At 46.9% G+C, this 18982-nt stretch overlaps 1 protein-coding gene across 1 annotated transcript; it reads right to left on the bottom strand.

Moving 5' to 3' along the window:
* Positions 1–431: 431 nt before the first annotated feature.
* Positions 432–3629, bottom strand: LOC308096671 (ubiquitin carboxyl-terminal hydrolase 48-like; the record flags this gene model as incomplete). The annotated part of the gene is made up of 1 exon (XM_080444082.1): positions 432–3629. The coding sequence occupies one exon, from the start codon at positions 3627–3629 to the stop codon at positions 432–434; it is 3198 nt and encodes a 1065-aa protein (XP_080300208.1).
* Between the last annotated feature and the right edge of the window lie 15353 nt (positions 3630–18982).

Genomic DNA, 18982 nt, shown 5'->3' with positions numbered 1-18982 from the left:
GGCTAATCAGGCACCAATATGGGGGGGGGGGGGATATGGCTTTTCATGGGACTTTCAGGGAAAGATCAGGAAAGTTCTCAAATGGCACATCTGAAGATCAGTGATTCTCAAACTTTTCCGTGTCAAGGACCCCCAAAATGATATGTTTGTGGCCGCGGACCCCCACCTGAAAACGTGTTGTGCCAGGGACCTCCAGAAGCGAAGATTTGTGTTATTGTTCGCCTTTTAAAAAAAAGATGTAAAGATGTGCACACATTTTCAAGATTTTTCAAACATAGCCAAAGTATACAATAATGGTTAAAGCGGTGAAAATGATTGTGACGCTATATTAACTTATTTAGCATGGGGACCCCCTGGTACCCCGCCAAGGACCGCTGGGGGTCCCCATAGCCCCACTTTTGAGAACCAATGCTGCATACGTTGTTTCCCCTTCAATAACCCAGAAGCCCGGTCCCTTTAAAGCCCTCCTCGGGCATTCCAACTTGATAAACGTCGTCCATCGCTGCGTAATCCGCCACGGGTTCGTCGGCCGTCAGAACGATGGTGCTGTTGGGCGTGACGCCGAGGCTGCCCAGCGTGGCCAGGTCGTCCGTGAGGCGCCGTCCTTTGATCGTCAGGTTCTGGTCAAACGGAGCCACGGAGAACGCGCTCATGATCTGTATCTTCAGCTCCCTCAGCGTCTGACTGGCCGAGACGGTGAGCTTTTTCTCCTCCGGCTTTTTCCTGTTCCTCGTGCTTCTTCTCGGCGTCTTAACGGCGTTGCTGTTGTTGTTGTTGTTGTTGTTGTTGGCTGAAACGTAGGGGGCGGGACCCGTCGGCGCGACGCTGGTAGCGCCGTTGTTAAGTTTCAGTCGTTTCACCATGTCCAGCGACTCGCTTAAATCTGCGTCCTCGGTTTCCAGCTTCTCTGGGGAGTCATCGTCCCTTTTCGGGGAGTCGTCCCTCTTCGGGGACGGGTCCCTCTCCTCCTCCGCGTCTGAGCCGCTGCCGTTCTGCTCCGCGGCGTTGGGCTCAGAGGAAGCGGCCTCCTCCTCCTCCTCCTGTCGCGTCATCTTGACCTTGTGGACGTAGATGGTCGCCTGGGCGTACTCCCGCTGGTCCCTCTGCCTCTGGACCAGGAAGCCCTCGCGACACTCGCGGCACAGCTCAGGCCGCGTGCTGTACTGCGGGGGGGTGGTGGCCCCCCGTCGCGATCGGTGGATGGAGATGGTCTGGTCCACGGTGAAGAGCCTGTTGACCGCCTCCCACTCGTTGGGCCACAGCAGGGCGATGTTCTGGGCGTCTCCGTCGACCAGGGCGTCGTAGGTGAACATGAAGCCGCCGTGGGGACACAGCAGCGGGACGTTGTCCACGCTGGACACCGGAGGAGACTTCGTGGGCTTTCTTATGAACTTCCGCCACTCGTCCACGAAACACAGAGGGATTACGTACAGCACGTCCGGACTGCCGCGAGTCCAGCCGGAGAGCTTGGGCCGGTTCTTCTCCTTGAACAGGTTGATCAGTTGGGTTTTCTGCATGTTGGCCGTCAGCTTCTCCTCGTGCTCCAGCCTGAAGCACTGGGAGCAGGCCTGCTGCCGCTGGCCGAACTCCGGAGCTCTGGGGAAGTAAGCCCTCAGCGTGGACCAGGCGTCCGGCGGCACCACCCTCCGTTCAGTGGTCAGGGTGCTCAGAGTCCCGTGGCCACACAGGATGTCTTCGTTGAACGACGTCCTCATCTCTTCCTCGTAGTTGTTGTTGCCTTCCGGGAGGTGCGGGCCGTACTCTTTGCCGTTGGCGTTGTTGGGGCAGTTCATCTCCTGCTCGTCCTCCTCTTCCAGCTGCTTGAGAGCCAGCAACCGCCAGTCTTTCAGGGACTGCTTTCCTACCCAGAAACCCTCACCGACGCTGGGTGTGCCTTTGACCAGCCTTGCCACTTCCTGGTAGTCCTCCTGGAGCTGGTTCTTCAGCCGCTGCACCCTGCAGCACTCCACCACACACTCCACACAAAGGGACGAGGCGTTCAGCCGGGGCCCTCCGCCGTAGCGATCGTAAAGCACCCGGGCCGCCTGCAGGGAAACCCTCTTGGCCTCGCACACTTTGTTGGGGTGCAGCTTGCGGTGAGAGCACAGCAAGAGGGAGTTGTCGATCTCTGTGGTTTTGGCGGATTCGTCCAGCCACGCCTTCAACCAATCCACGGGAACAAACTCGTACGGCTGGCCTTCCACCGCGGGCAGGTGGTCGTAGATCTCTTTCACTTCCTTCCACTTGTCCATGTTCTGCTTCCTCTTGTCGGCCATCTTGACGCACTGCTCCTCGAACTCGTGGTTGTCTCGGTCCACCAGTCGCTGCAGGAACGCCGGCACCTCAGCGTCGGTCCGAGATGACGGGTCTGTGATGTTCTGCTCCTCCTGGACCTTGTAGACCAGCATGTAGGCGTTCCTGGAGCTGTGGTGGCCTTTATTGCACCGGGGTTTACGTGTGTGCTGGGACGTAAGGTCCTCCTCCACGCCCAGATGGAGCGCCTTGCCCTCCATCTTCTCGATCTCCTCGTCGTTGAAGTTGTACCACTCGCCGGTGCGCGCGTCCTTCACGTGGGCGATGTAGTGGCCCGAGTAGGCGGTCACCCCGCGGTGGATCAGCACGGTGCTCAGCTCGTACCAACACTTCCGCTCTTCTTTCCCCTCCAGATAAGGCCCCATGTCCAGCAGCTCCGGGAAGGTGATGAACGAGTTGAGCTTCTTCTTGTGGCCCGTCTGTCGGTCGAAGACAAAGCGCATGAGCTGCAGGTTGAGGATGGGCGGCAGGCTGTGGAGTTTGATGCGCCGGGCGGCGTTCTGCTTGCCCTGACAGCTCTCGCAGAAGTATCGGTTGTCCCCGTCCAGCTTCTCCTCCCGGAGGAACTCGCTCACACACTCGCCGAGGTTCTTGAGGCCCTGGATGTTGAGCTCCAGCTCGTAGAACGTGGACGGCAGCGGCGAGACGCGGCCGCACCGGTTGCACACGGTGACGTAGGAGAACTCGCCGCAGAACTGGTTCTGGATGACCTTTTGCAGGCCGGGGTCCGTCTGCTTGGCCAGAGAGTCCTCCAGCAGGGTCAGGAAGAGCTTGGAGAACTCCTGGGCGTCCTGCTGTAGCCCCGTGTCCAGTCCCAGAGCCTTGACCAGGCCCGACGGGTCGATGTAGCGTCGGTTGCTGTTTTGCAACAGCGCGAACAGATACTGGAGGTGTTCCGAGATGGACTGGGGCTCGTAGACCGAGCCGGCGTCGTCGTTGTGCTCCTGCGCTCGAGCGCTGTGGCACCGGTAGAGGCTTTGGCGCAGCTCCAGGTTGTGGAACCACACCTGCAGGAAGGCGTTGACGTAGCACGTGGCGCCCAGATTGGTCAGGCCCACAAAGGCGTTCTTGTCCCGGCGCTCCCAGTTCGGGTCGCCGATGTAGTCGTCGATTTCTCCCAGCCACAGCTGCTCGCCGATCCCCACCAAACAGTTGGGGTTTCCCCTGCAGTTCTTCCGGCAGACTCCTCTCCTGCAGGCCGCCGTGTTCACGCGATACGCCAGCTCCACGTGTTCCTCTCCGACGTCCTCCGGCGTCACGTCGTTGACCCAGATCCACGCCGCTTTGTCCAGCTGTACTGCTGCTCGCGGCGCCATGGATCCTCGAGACTAAAACCCTAAATATGGGCGAGCGGTCGTTAACGGTTACGGTTGGTGTTTCTGACGTCCTGCTTTCAGTTTTTTTGGCCAACAGGCTAAACTACGACTAGCGAATTCAGCTAAATGATCACAAACGTACTGCAGCCCCGATCTGCTTTTATTTCCAAACTGGCTCTTGTAAATCACTGGATCGTCTGCTAATTGCCTAAATTGCAATGGTAATTGTAATCAAATGTGCGCGATTATGGGCTCCTTCATCCAGGTGAAACCGGGCATCTACAGATTTAGATTCTATGGATGTAGCCGTTATGAGCTTAGTCTTTACAGTGTAGGCCTATACGCCTTAAGTGATCATTAACCTTTCACAGGCCTGGTTTTAAAGGTGTGTTGCTCCGATGCTCACTTTGCACTATGATGTCACTATGATGTCACAATGACGTCAATGTTTATCACCAACGTACTGCATTCAGACTAGAAGTTATTATGGATCCGACTGCTATCCATTCACAACGTATACAATGTAGGCGTGAACCTAAAGTCAATCAATCAAGTCAATCAGTAATCAATGAAGTCAGTATCCTATCACAGGTCTGCTTTTAAGCAGAGCTGCTCTGATCCTGTGTTGCTGTCATGGCAGTTTCCCCCAAATATGGATGTCCGTTCAATCGGAACTGCAAAGTGTGTGTGTGTGTGTGTGTGTGTGTGTGTGTGTGTGTGTGTGTGTGTGTGTGTGTGTGTGTGTGTGTGTGTGTGTGTGTGTGTGTGTGTGTGTGTGTGTGTGTGTGTGTGTGTGTGTGTGTGTGTGTGTGTGTGTGTGTGTGTGTCACCGAGAGGGAGGACAGTGGAATGGTGAGGATGAATGGTTGGACGTACTGTATATGAAACAGGCTTTGCAGAGCGTAGTGGTGTAGGCATGTTGACATGATAACACAGCGTAGTGGTGTAGGCATGTTGACATGATAACACAGTGTAGTGGTGTAGGCATGTTGACATGATAACACAGCGTAGTGGTGTAGGCATGTTGACATGATAACACAGCGTAGTGGTGTAGGCATGTTGACATGATAACACAGCGTAGTGGTGTAGGCATGTTGACATGCTAACACAGCGTAGTGGTGTAGGCATGTTGACATGATAACACAGCGTAGTGGTGTAGGCATGTTGACATGATAACACAGCGTAGTGGTGTAGGCATGTTGACATGCTAACACAGCGTAGTGGTGTAGGCATGTTGACATGATAACACAGCGTAGTGGTGTAGGCATGTTGACATGATAACACAGCGTAGTGGTGTAGGCATGTTGACATGATAACACAGTGTAGTGGTGTAGGCATGTTGACATGATAACACAGTGTAGTGGTGTAGGCATGTTGACATGATAACACAGCGTAGTGGTGTAGGCATGTTGACATGATAACACAGCGTAGTGGTGTAGGCATGTTGACATGATAACACAGCGTAGTGGTGTAGGCATGTTGACATGATAACACAGCGTAGTGGTGTAGGCATGTTGACATGATAACACAGTGTAGTGGTGTAGGCATGTTGACATGATAACACAGCGTAGTGGTGTAGGCATGTTGACATGATAACACAGCGTAGTGGTGTAGGCATGTTGACATGATAACACAGCGTAGTGGTGTAGGCATGTTGACATGATAACACAGCGTAGTGGTGTAGGCATGTTGACATGATAACACAGTGTAGTGGTGTAGGCATGTTGACATGATAACACAGTGTAGTGGTGTAGGTATGTTGACATGATAACACAGTGTAGTGGTGTAGGCATGTTGACATGATAACACAGCGTAGTGGTGTAGGTATGTTGACATGATAACACAGCGTAGTGGTGTAGGCATGTTGACATGATAACACAGCGTAGTGGTGTAGGCATGTTGACATGATAACACAGTGTAGTGGTGTAGGCATGTTGACATGATAACACAGCGTAGTGGTGTAGGCATGTTGACATGATAACACAGTGTAGTGGTGTAGGCATGTTGACATGATAACACAGTGTAGTGGTGTAGGCATGTTGACATGATAACACAGTGTAGTGGTGTAGGCATGTTGACATGATAACACAGTGTAGTGGTGTAGGCATGTTGACATGATAACACAGCGTAGTGGTGTAGGTATGTTGACATGATAACACAGCGTAGTGGTGTAGGCATGTTGACATGATAACACAGCGTAGTGGTGTAGGCATGTTGACATGATAACAGGATAAAGGACACGGTCATGGTGTCTATCTGTTGTGTTTATCTGTGTTTAGAGAAAAACCCCTGTGGGAGGGGAGTGAGTGTGAATGATGATGCTGGTGGGTGGTCTACAGGTGCAGACCCCCCACTGCTCTGATACTTATCGTTTATGTATCTCTCTCTGTCTCTCTGTCTCTCTCTCTCTCTCTCTCTCTCTCTCTGTCTCTCTCTCTCTCTCTCTCTCTGTCTCTCTCTCTGTCTCTCTCTCTGTCTCTCTCTCTCTGTCTCTCTCTCTCTGTCTCTCTCTCTCTCTCTCTCTCTCTCTCTCTCTCTCTCTCTCTCTCTCTCTCCACTACTACATTTTAATGTCAGTATTATGTTTTTTTTCGTAAATTAACATCGTACTTGATCATACTACAGTGTCACACAAAATCATCAAAAGCAGCAGATCTACAAGCTCGTAAAGCGTCTTGAAACAAGTTTCGAAATGCGGCTCGATCTTGTAGATCTGCTACGTTTTGAATCCTGACCAGTAACAGTTTGGAACACCTGACCTGACAGACCATATGTTTTGTTTCCCTCCTGCTCCTTCCTCTGGATGAAAACACACAGTTTGTAGAAACACAGCAATCAAGAAAAAACAATGATAACAACAATTATTAAGATCATTATTATTATAATCATATGATCCAAACAATTCATTCTAAGTCATTGTTTCAGTACAAATGACTGAATGTGCTTTTCCATGCAGAATAATGGAATATACACCAACAACTACCATTACATGTCATTAGCACATTCTGCATACTTTCTCTCCTTTAAAGGTAATAATAACAATAATCAGATCTCTGTCTCAAAACAAAGGCAAGAAAACAGAAAAAACACACTTTGAGCTCGTCTTCAAGGCAGATAAAATAACAAAAGATAAAAACCTGTATTGAACGTTGTAGCAGCAACAGCAGTAAGAGTGGAACACAAGGGGAAAATGTGTGCAAATCTTTGAATGTATGTATTATTTTAATGGGAACATTTTTAACTAAAATCTTTGCTTCTGGGGGGTCCCTGGAACAACATACTTTGAGATGGGGGTCCGCGGCCAAATACATATCATTTTGGGGGTCCATGAAAGAGTTTGAGAACCACTGGATCAGGGAGAACGAGAGCATACGAACATAGCAGGAACTTGTAGGTGTGGCAGACTGGCTGATTAGTCTCCCGCTACGAGCTTGTAGATCTGCTCTTTTCAAATGCTTCCGGAGCAACAGAAGCTCTGCAAATGATCCGGGGATACAGTGGATGAGTCGTCTCCTCCCCGCTTCCGTTTCGTCTTCACAGACACGCAGATTTATCCACATTTAAATGTAAATAATGGAAGCCTAACACAGCTTGCTGAATAGCAGAAATGGAAATTAAAAAATAGAATTGTTAACGGGAATGACGAACAGATGACAGCTATCCTTCTGGGCTTTCAGGAGGTGTAGTTCCAGACTCTATAATATTAGAAGATTGTGGAACAGTTGTCTGACTACGTGAGACTAGGGTTGATTGACTACTTGATTGAATACTTTATTGACGATTTGTAAAGATACAGACAGTACAATGGGTTAAAAAAAGGATGACACAACAAAAGCCAAAGGCTTGTTTCCACAGAATCAACACAAACACAGAAAACACCCTTTGATTGTTCCTGGGAAAGAGAAGGAGTTGTGACACAATAAGATAAGATAGTGTGGGCAGAAGGTTCTGGTTCATTAGCGGCCAGGAGGAGAGATGAAAAGAATAATCAACTCCCAGGAACTAGGAGTTGTCTCTCAGTATCTGTGCAGTGATTTTGTAGAAGACATGCTGGAGACATGATGCTGTCTCCTGGGGTATGGGACGGGGACGGGGAGACATGATGCTGTCTCCTGGGGTATGGGACGGGGACGGGGGGGACATGATGCTGTCTTCTGGGGTATGGGACGGGGACGGGGAGACATGATGCTGTCTCCTGGGGTATGGGACGGGGACGGGGAGACATGATGCTGTCTCCTGGGGTATGGGACGGGGACGGGGGGGACATGATGCTGTCTTCTGGGGTATGGGACGGGGACGGGGAGACATGATGCTGTCTTCTGGGGTATGGGACGGGGACGGGGAGACATGATGCTGTCTCCTGGGGTATGGGACGGGGACGGGGAGACATGATGCTGTCTCCTGGGGTATGGGACGGGGACGGGGGGGACATGATGCTGTCTCCTGGGGTATGGGACGGGGACGGGGAGACATGATGCTGTCTCCTGGGGTATGGGACGGGGACGGGGAGACATGATGCTGTCTCCTGGGGTATGGGACGGGGACGGGGGGGACATGATGCTGTCTCCTGGGGTATGGGACGGGGACGGGGGGGACATGATGCTGTCTCCTGGGGTATGGGACGGGGACGGGGGGGACATGATGCTGTCTCCTGGGTTATGGGACGGGGACGGGGAGACATGATGCTGTCTTCTGGGGTATGGGACGGGGACGGGGAGACATGATGCTGTCTCCTGGGGTATGGGACGGGGACGGGGAGACATGATGCTGTCTTCTGGGGTATGGGACGGGGACGGGGGGGACATGATGCTGTCTTCTAGGGTATGGGACGGGGACGGGGAGACATGATGCTGTCTCCTGGGGTATGGGACGGGGACGGGGAGACATGATGCTGTCTCCTGGGGTATGGGACGGGGACGGGGAGACATGATGCTGTCTTCTGGGGTATGGGACGGGGACGGGGAGACATGATGCTGTCTCCTGGGGTATGGGACGGGGACGGGGAGACATGATGCTGTCTTCTGGGGTATGGGACGGGGACGGGGGGGACATGATGCTGTCTTCTAGGGTATGGGACGGGGACGGGGGGGACATGATGCTGTCTCCTGGGGTATGGGACGGGGACGGGGAGACATGATGCTGTCTTCTGGGGTATGGGACGGGGACGGGGGGGACATGATGCTGTCTCCTGGGGTATGGGACGGGGACGGGGAGACATGATGCTGTCTTCTGGGGTATGGGACGGGGACGGGGGGGACATGATGCTGTCTCCTGGGGTATGGGACGGGGACGGGGAGACATGATGCTGTCTTCTGGGGTATGGGACGGGGACGGGGAGACATGATGCTGTCTCCTGGGGTATGGGAGGGGGACGGGGAGACATGATGCTGTCTCCTGGGGTATGGGACGGGGACGGGGAGACATGATGCTGTCTCCTGGGGTATGGGACGGGGACGGGGAGACATGATGCTGTCTCCTGGGGTATGGGACGGGGACGGGGAGACATGATGATGTCTCCTGGGGTATGGGACTGGGACGGGGAGACATGATGCTGTCTCCTGGGGTATGGGACGGGGACGGGGGCACATGATGCTGTCTCCTGGGGTATGGGACGGGGAGACATGATGCTGTCTCCTGGGGTATGGGACGGGGAGACATGATGCTGTCTCCTGGGGTATGGGACGGAGGGAATCAGACTTTGTTTGTGTATCTTCCTGACCGCACGATGTGCTGACAACACATGGTGTTGCAAGACGTTGTCAGCTTACAGACGGTCTCTATGTCCGCTGAATACATCTGGTGTAGAGGGAAAGCAGGGGGTGGTCCAGTAAATCCCGGGTAACATGAAAGAGTGCAGCTTTAAGTGTGTGTCTGTGTGTGTGCGTGCGCGCGTGTGTGTGTGCGTGTGTGTGTGTGTGTGTGTGTGTGTGTGTGTGTGTGTGTGTGTGTGTGTGTGTGTGTGTGTGTGTGTGTGTGTGTGTGTGTGTGTGTGTGTGTGTGTGTGTGTGTGTGTGTGTATATAATATATATAGTGACCTCCCTGCAGTCTTTCACTGAATCGGCCTTTGATGTTTTCCTGCCGCAGCGAGTTTCATCCACTAGATCTCACACACACACACGTCTCACACACACACACACACACACACACACACACACACACACACACACACACACACACACACACACACACACACACACACACACACACACATCCATCCCTTGCTGTAAACCCAGGCAGGCGGTTGGTTTGCCTCGTGCAATCTCTCGCCCATCTCATCCCTCCTGGCACCGGGAAGAGGACCCACTGATGAAAGCGGGCATAAGGAGACGGGGTGGGGGGGTTGGATGGGGGGAGGGGGGTCATACTGTATTTCACACAGCGAGTGGGGGGTCATACTGTATTTCACACAGCGAGTGGGGGGTCATACTGTATTTCACACAGTGAGTGCAAAAAAAACAACTTGTGATGAAGGATGTAATCTTGGCACGGTGCTGCTGTAACCTCTCTGCCTGTTTGTGTGGGTATTATTATACCAATGTGTTTACGCCTATGGACGTTCTCATGTATTTTTTTATGTGTTCCCCGCATCATAAATAAGCGTTTCAGAAAGCACACACCATGTCTACTGTAGACTCTAAAGCACACACCATGTCTACTGTAGACTCTAAAGCACACACCATGTCTACTGTAGACTCTAAAGCACACACCATGTCTAGAGAAATGACTGATTTTAATCTGTAATAATAATAATAAATACCCATGATGCAAACATGTGGCTTTTCTTTGTTCCGTTCTGTGTTAACGCAATAAGACAGGGAACGCATCTGTGTCATTTTTAGATTTATTTGGCTGTTCAAAAATAGCAGATCTACAAGCTCATAGTGCGGCACTCGGTGCCGCACTATGAGCTTCTAGATCTGCTATTTTTGAAAAAGCATGATTTTTTTTGAAAATATTAGAATATATATTATTTTTTTTTAAAGCGATTTTTTTTAACTCAAATCTTTGCTTCTGGGGGTCCCTGGAACAACATATTTTGAGATGGGGGTCCGCGGCCAAATACATATAATTTTGGGAGTCCTTGACATGAAAAAAAGTTGAAGCACCACTGATTATAGCAACATACGTTTTTTTATTTATTTTTTGAATTTAGAAGACATTTGTAGAATCCCCCAGAAGCAAATATTTGAGTATATTCAAAGATTTGCAAAATTTTTCAATGTTTTTTACAAAACATATCAGATCTACAAGCTCATAGCTGTGAGCTTGTAGATCTGCTATATTTGAATAGCCAAAGCAATCTAAAATGACACAGATGCTTTCCCGGATTGAATGGGTTAATAATATTGCACAACCCCGTTCAATGCTGTGTGGCGGATGGCCATGATGTGCACAAAGTACAGTAACAGTAACAGTACAGTAACAGTGCATAACGCCTGGGTTTATGATTGGTTGCACGCTGCGAAAACAGCCCGATCTACAAGCCCACAACGTTTCGCGCTGCGACACGTTGTGGGGCTTGTAGATCAGGCTGTTTTCGGTCGGACAGAATGCTCAGCCCATTAGGAGGCTGACACCATGTCTGCTGTCAGCTATACATACATGACAGAAGAGCTGATTCTAATCTGTAATAATAACTACCCAGGGCTGTGAGCGTGTCCACGTGGAAGAGTCCATTTTGTTTGTTCAATTCCGTGTTAGAATCCCAGAGCTGCCAAACGGAACGTTGGATTCTATTTGACAGCGAGCGGGACTTCACCGTGACGTGTGCAAAGTCAATCATAGCTGATTTACAGTGGCGTTAAGTAACTATGTACATTTACTCAGTGATGAGCTGTGGATTTTTGAACTAGGGGGGCTATATTTTCTGACGTCACGTGCACGCGCACGTGCACGCATGTGCACATAGCCAATCAGCTCAGTGCTAGTTGAAATACTGTATTCAACATGTGATTTTTATGTAATTATATCTTATTATGTAGTTGCATTGTTAATTTGTTTTTATTTTTGTTTCAATTAATTAATTATTTCATTTTCCTTTTAGTTTTATATAAAAGCCCTTTACATAGACTCACCCACACATAAGTACTTAAAATAATCAGACAATTTGTCTTTGTCTTGTCTCAGAGAACTGGGTCCTCTTCTAAGCGATCCCCTTCACACTCTGCAGTGCAGACATTCAATTCAAGTCCATGGCTTTTCTCCAGTAGCCTAATGTTATGCAAAGCAGCCAGGTAGACGCTATTGAGAACGGCTCGCCGCTGACGGCGCGAACCTTGAGAGGCTATTGTTTAAACTTTAAGGTGTTAAGACCGCAGCTGACGGTGCGTGCTCGCGCAGCTCCCAGCCAGCGCCAGAACTAAGGGGTCGCCGACCCCCCATAGCACCCCCTACAGCTCATCCCTGCATTTACTCAAGTACTGTACTTAAGTACGATTTTGAGGTACTTTTACTTTACTGGAATATTTTCAATTTTCAGTACTTTTACTTCTACTCCACTACATACATCTCAGAGGCAAATATTGTACTTTGACTCTACTACAATTATTAGAAAACTTCAGTTATAGTTACTTTGTAGATCTTGATTATTATTACTAAACATACATTAACCACTTCAGCTCTATATACATTTCGTCCATTTGGAAATAGCAGATCTACAAGCTCACAATGCGTCGCCATGCAACGCATTGTGAGCTTGTAGATCTGCTATTATCAAAGGATTTGAAGAAGGAAGGAGGAACTGACACACTCACACATGCTGAATCACGCACGTGCACGCACACACACACACGCACGCACGCACGCACGCACGCACGCACGCACGCACGCACGCACGCACGCACGCACGCACGCACACGCACACGCACACGCACACGCACACACACAGGCCGTGACAGTATATCTTGTGGCTCCTGCTCAATGTCCCACCCCTCCCGGGGACTTTAACGGGTCATTGGAGCTGTCAGTCAAACAGCTGGCTGTAACAGCTGGACCAATAGGAACAGTGACAGCCCCCCCCCCCCCTCCCTCCCCCCCAGCTATGCCATCGTCCTCCAAGCCCCCCAAACTTTTTATCTAACTTCTATCTAACGTCACATTAGCAAGGACATCGTGCCCTCCAGGGGGCGCTACAGGCCAGTAGCGGGGGGGGGGGGGAGGGGATGGAGCGTCGAAGTGTCCTTGAGCAAGACACTGAACCTCCATCTGCTGCTGGTGAGGATGTCTTGTAGATCGGCTAAATGTTCACATAATGTTAAAGGTTTCATGACGTTCAGTTTTACCACACATTAAAAGTCTTTGTCATGGTCCTTCAAACGTGTATACAAAGTTTTAACAAAACAATCCACTCCAGTGATCAGGTGTCAGGTGTTTTTCTCTCACATTTCTAAAGCCTTTTCAACTGCAATGAAAGAATAAATCTTTGCCTGCGGGTGTCACTGTTGAGGGATTTTGCCTGTCAATCATCGCCTCTGCTCCCCCCCCCCCCCCAGGAAAGGGTAGGGGAGGTTCTGAATGTTCAAAGTTCATATTTTTGGGGTGTAATTGAGGTCAGAAAACCCCCCAAAAAACATAAAAAATTGTAAAATTAATGTCATAGAACCTTTAAGCTATTCTCTGTTAAGCCATTAACACCTGGAACGTATCTGTTTCATTTTTAGATTTGAGCTAAAAAGCATTATTTTACACTTTGGCTATTCAAAAATATACTAGATCTACAAGCTCTACAAGCTCATAGCGCGGCACCGAGTGCCGCACTATGAGCTTGTAGATCTGCCATTTTTGAAAAATCGTGAAAATGTGTGGAAATCTTTGAATATATATATATTTTTAAAGCGAATATTTGTAACTCAAATCTTTGCTTCATGGGGGGGTCCCTGGAACAAAACAAAACATTTTGAGATGGGGGTCCACGGCCAACTTTTCAACATACAAATATCCCCAAAATGAAATGTATTTGGCCGCGGACCCCCATCTCAAAATATGTTGTTCCATGGGGTCCCCAGCAAAATGTGTTAATATAGCATCACAATGATTTGAAATAGCAGATCTACAAGCACATATAGCTTGTGCTTGAGCTTGTAAATCTGCTATTTTTGATGAAATCGTGAACATTTTTGCAAATCTTTGAATGTATATATTTTTAAAGCAAACATTTGTAACTCAAATCTTTGCTTCTGGGGGGTCCCTGGAACAACATATTTTGAGATGGGGTCCACGGCCAAATACATATTATGTTGGGGGTCCTTGACATGAAAAGGTTTGAGATCCACTGATGTACGTTATATATATATCACATTCCCTACAGAGAGACCTTCAGTGTCATCTCCATCATCTCCATCATCTCCATCATCTCCATCATCTCCATCATCTCCATCATCTGACATCTGACTCACTCTTAATAGCAGTTCCCCATGACGTCATAGGTCTTATATCTTAATTTCACCAAATATGGACATCACCGCCCCCCCTCCACATACACACACACACACACACACACACACACACACACACACACACACACACACACACACACACACACACACACACACACACACACACACACACACACACACACACACACACACACACACACACACACACACACACACACAAACACATTCATTGTATCTTGTCGCATCATTGTGCCGCTGCACAGGCGTGATTTGGGTCGATGAAATATAATTATGAATTAATATTGGATAAACCACATTGTTTGTACAAGTACATATCCATATAGAATCCCTTGTGTATCCCTGCTGTGCGGTTAATGGTGACGATGCGTATCTATAAATAGGATGATATAATCAATGTGTGGTTGGATGGCACATGGATAATGAACATGTACACGCGGATGCGGGTGACGAAAAAGCCCATCCGTGCATCTCTAATATATATATATATTTACATAGCATGTCCACCGCTCCACTTTAAGCGCCCTGGAGAAGAGAAGGGACTGATAAAAAACAATTCTGTCAGCATTAAAGTGTCTTCATCGTATTTTAACTTTAGCACTAAACACATTATGGAGTGAACGGTACCCCCCCCCCCCCCCCCCTCCCTCACAGAGTCCCCCGATGTGACGGCCATAAATCTGAAAGGAGTTGAGCGAAGCAGCTAGTAATAGATTACTGATCATCAGACAGACTGCTGCTCCAGGCACTTTTTGTTAGAGATTCTCCGAGATGACACTGTGGGGCCTCAGGATGATTTAAAAGCTATGCTAACCATTTCATTTAAAGGCTCTCCTCCTATCCTAACCATTTCATTTAAAGGCTATCCTCCTATCCTAACCGTTTCATTTAAAGGCTCTCCTCCTATCCTAACCATTTCATCAACACAAACAGAACAGTCGGGATCTTGTGCAGCATTTATGTTTTACCCCGAATCTGAACTATTATACAGACATTAAAATCCTACATGCTTTGTTAACGTGTGTGTGTGTGTGTGTGTGTGTGTGTGTGTGTGTGTGTGTGTGTGTGTGTGTGTGTGTGTGTGTGTGTGTGTGTGTGTGTGTGTGTGTGTGTGTGTGTGTGTGTGTGTGTGTGTGTGTGTGTGTGTGCGCGCGTGCGCATCTGTGCGATGTTTAGACTGATGCTAGGTTCTTGGTTTACCTATGATCCTATAGTGTACTGACACACTACACTGTCTCTCTGTATTCTATGATCCTATAGTGTACTGAGACACTACACTGTCTCTCTGTATTCTATGATCCTATAGTGTACTGACACACTACACTGTCTCTCTGTATTCTATGATCCTATAGTGTACTGAGACACTACACTGTCTCTCTGTATTCTATGATCCTATAGTTTACTGAGACACTACACTGTCTCTATGTATTCTATGATCCTATAGTTTACTGAGACACTACACTGTCTCTCTGTATTCTATGATCCTATAGTGTACTGAGACACTACACTGTCTCTCTGTATTCTATGATCCTATAGTTTACTGAGACACTACACTGTCTCTGTATTCTATGATCCTATAGTTTACTGAGACACTACACTGTCTCTCTGTATTCTATGATCCTATAGTTTACTGAGACACTACACTGTCTCTCTGTATTCTATGATCCTATAGTTTACTGAGACACTACACTGTCTCTGTATTCTATGATCCTATAGTTTACTGAGACACTACACTGTCTCTCTGTATTCTATGATCCTATAGTTTACTGAGACACTACACTGTCTCTCTGTATTCTATGATCCTATAGTTTACTGAGACACTACACTGTCTCTGTATTCTATGATCCTATAGTTTACTGAGACACTACACTGTCTCTCTGTATTCTATGATCCTATAGTTTACTGAGACACTACACTGTCTCTCTGTATTCTATGATCCTATAGTTTACTGAGACACTACACTGTCTCTCTGTATTCTATGATCCTATAGTTTACTGAGACACTACACTGTCTCTATGTATTCTATGATCCTATAGTGTACTGACACACTACACTGTCTCTCTGTATTCTATGATCCTATAGTGTACTGAGACACTACACTGTCTCTCTGTATTCTATGATCCTATAGTTTACTGAGACACTACACTGTCTCTCTGTATTCTATGATCCTATAGTTTACTGAGACACTACACTGTCTCTGTATTCTATGATCCTATAGTTTACTGAGACACTACACTGTCTCTCTGTATTCTATGATCCTATAGTTTACTGAGACACTACACTGTCTCTCTGTATTCTATGATCCTATAGTTTACTGAGACACTACACTGTCTCTGTATTCTATGATCCTATAGTTTACTGAGACACTACACTGTCTCTCTGTATTCTATGATCCTATAGTTTACTGAGACACTACACTGTCTCTCTGTATTCTATGATCCTATAGTTTACTGAGACACTACACTGTCTCTCTGTATTCTATGATCCTATAGTTTACTGAGACACTACACTGTCTCTATGTATTCTATGATCCTATAGTTTACTGAGACACTACACTGTCTCTCTGTATTCTATGATCCTATAGTTTACTGAGACACTACACTGTCTCTCTGTATTCTATGATCCTATAGTTTACTGAGACACTACACTGTCTCTGTATTCTATGATCCTATAGTTTACTGAGACACTACACTGTCTCTGTATTCTATGATCCTATAGTTTACTGAGACACTACACTGTCTCTGTATTCTATGATCCTATAGTTTACTGAGACACTACACTGTCTCTGTATTCTATGATCCTATAGTTTACTGAGACACTACACTGTCTCTGTATTCTATGATCCTATAGTTTACTGAGACACTACACTGTCTCTCTGTATTCTATGATCCTATAGTTTACTGAGACACTACACTGTCTCTCTGTATTCTATGATCCTATAGTTTACTGAGACACTACACTGTCTCTCTGTATTCTATGATCCTATAGTTTACTGAGACACTACACTGTCTCTATGTATTCTATGATCCTATAGTTTACTGAGACACTACACTGTCTCTCTGTATTCTATGATCCTATAGTTTACTGAGACACTACACTGTCTCTCTGTATTCTATGATCCTATAGTTTACTGAGACACTACACTGTCTCTGTATTCTATGATCCTATAGTTTACTGAGACACTACACTGTCTCTGTATTCTATGATCCTATAGTTTACTGAGACACTACACTGTCTCTGTATTCTATGATCCTATAGTTTACTGAGACACTACACTGTCTCTCTGTATTCTATGATCCTATAGTTTACTGAGACACTACACTGTCTCTCTGTATTCTATGATCCTATAGTTTACTGAGACACTACACTGTCTCTCTGTATTCTATGATCCTATAGTTTACTGAGACACTACACTGTCTCTATGTATTCTATGATCCTATAGTTTACTGAGACACTACACTGTCTCTGTATTCTATGATCCTATAGTTTACTGAGACACTACACTGTCTCTCTGTATTCTATGATCCTATAGTTTACTGAGACACTACACTGTCTCTGTATTCTATGATCCTATAGTTTACCGAGACACTACACTGTCTCTCTGTATTCTATGATCCTATAGTTTACTGAGACACTACATGTCTCTCTGTATTCTATGATCCTATAGTTTACTGAGACACTACACTGTCTCTATGTATTCTATGATCCTATAGTTTACTGAGACACTACACTGTCTCTGTATTCTATGATCCTATAGTTTACTGAGACACTACACTGTCTCTGTATTCTATGATCCTATAGTTTACTGAGACAGTACACTGTCTCTGTATTCTATGATCCTATAGTTTACTGAGACACTACACTGTCTCTGTATTCTATGATCCTATAGTTTACTGAGACAGTACACTGTCTCTGTATTCTATGTATGTGTTTACCTTGTTTACTGTAAGTCACTCTGGATAAAGAGTGTTTATTGTATATTCTATCTCTCTTTGTTTTTGTGTTTCTGAAGTTGTAGTTGTAGTTTTTTTCTTAACACTTGCATACCTTTATTTTGTAGTGACGTCTTCGTGTTTCCTGTCTTCCTTTGTTGCCGCTCTTCCTGTATGTCTCACCTGTCTCACTCTCACCTGTCTCACTCTCACCTGAGTGCAGAGAAGGCTAATGTTTGTACAGTAGCTGTATCTGTAGCCACTCAGCCAGGCAGCATTAAGTAAAACATGTGAGTACTTTATCCACCACTGGCTATAACCCTTATGTATTGACTGGTATTTGGCACTGTCACTAGTTTGCACAGTTTGACTTTAGTGCAATGTGTAGCCTATGTTGTGAGGATTTATTGTTGAGTTTGATTGAATGATTAACAGTACATGGAGCCAGTTGCACCGCCTCACACTAAGTTCAAACGTAGCCTAGTTATAGATTACATGGCTTTTAAAAAGCCATTTAATCCATTTAGCCGGGAAAGTATCTTTGACATTTTTAGATTTCTTTTGGCTATTCAAAAACAGCAGATCTACAAGCTTAACAGCAGATCTACAAGCTCATGAGCTTGTAGATCTGCTATTTTTAAATAGCCCAAATAAATCTAAAATGACAGAGATGCGTATCCGGATTGAATGGATAAAGCTATAACTAGGGCCAATCTCAATGGGCTTTTTACACAAAAAGTATACCTGGAAAAGGATGGCTATGGCCGTTTTTAGCCCAAGGAGTGGTTTTGGTGCAAAACAAATGCTTGCAATGGATTCAGAATCATAAAAACACCCTAGTTTGACCCCTCACATGCTACTTAAAACAGAAATAAAATTTGATTTTTTTTTTTTGATTTTTTTTTTTACCAAGGTTATGGTGGGTACCCCAACTTTAAGGAGCTGTCAAAAATTATCCTAGGGGGACTGCATTTCAGTCTTTGTGAGATGTGTTACTAGACACCTTTA

The sequence above is a fragment of the Gymnoscopelus braueri genome (genome assembly GCF_963280865.1).
Source record: "Gymnoscopelus braueri genome assembly, chromosome: 12".
In the NCBI taxonomy this organism is placed as follows: domain Eukaryota; kingdom Metazoa; phylum Chordata; class Actinopteri; order Myctophiformes; family Myctophidae; genus Gymnoscopelus; species Gymnoscopelus braueri.
This window is presented reverse-complemented; position numbering and strand designations above follow the sequence as displayed.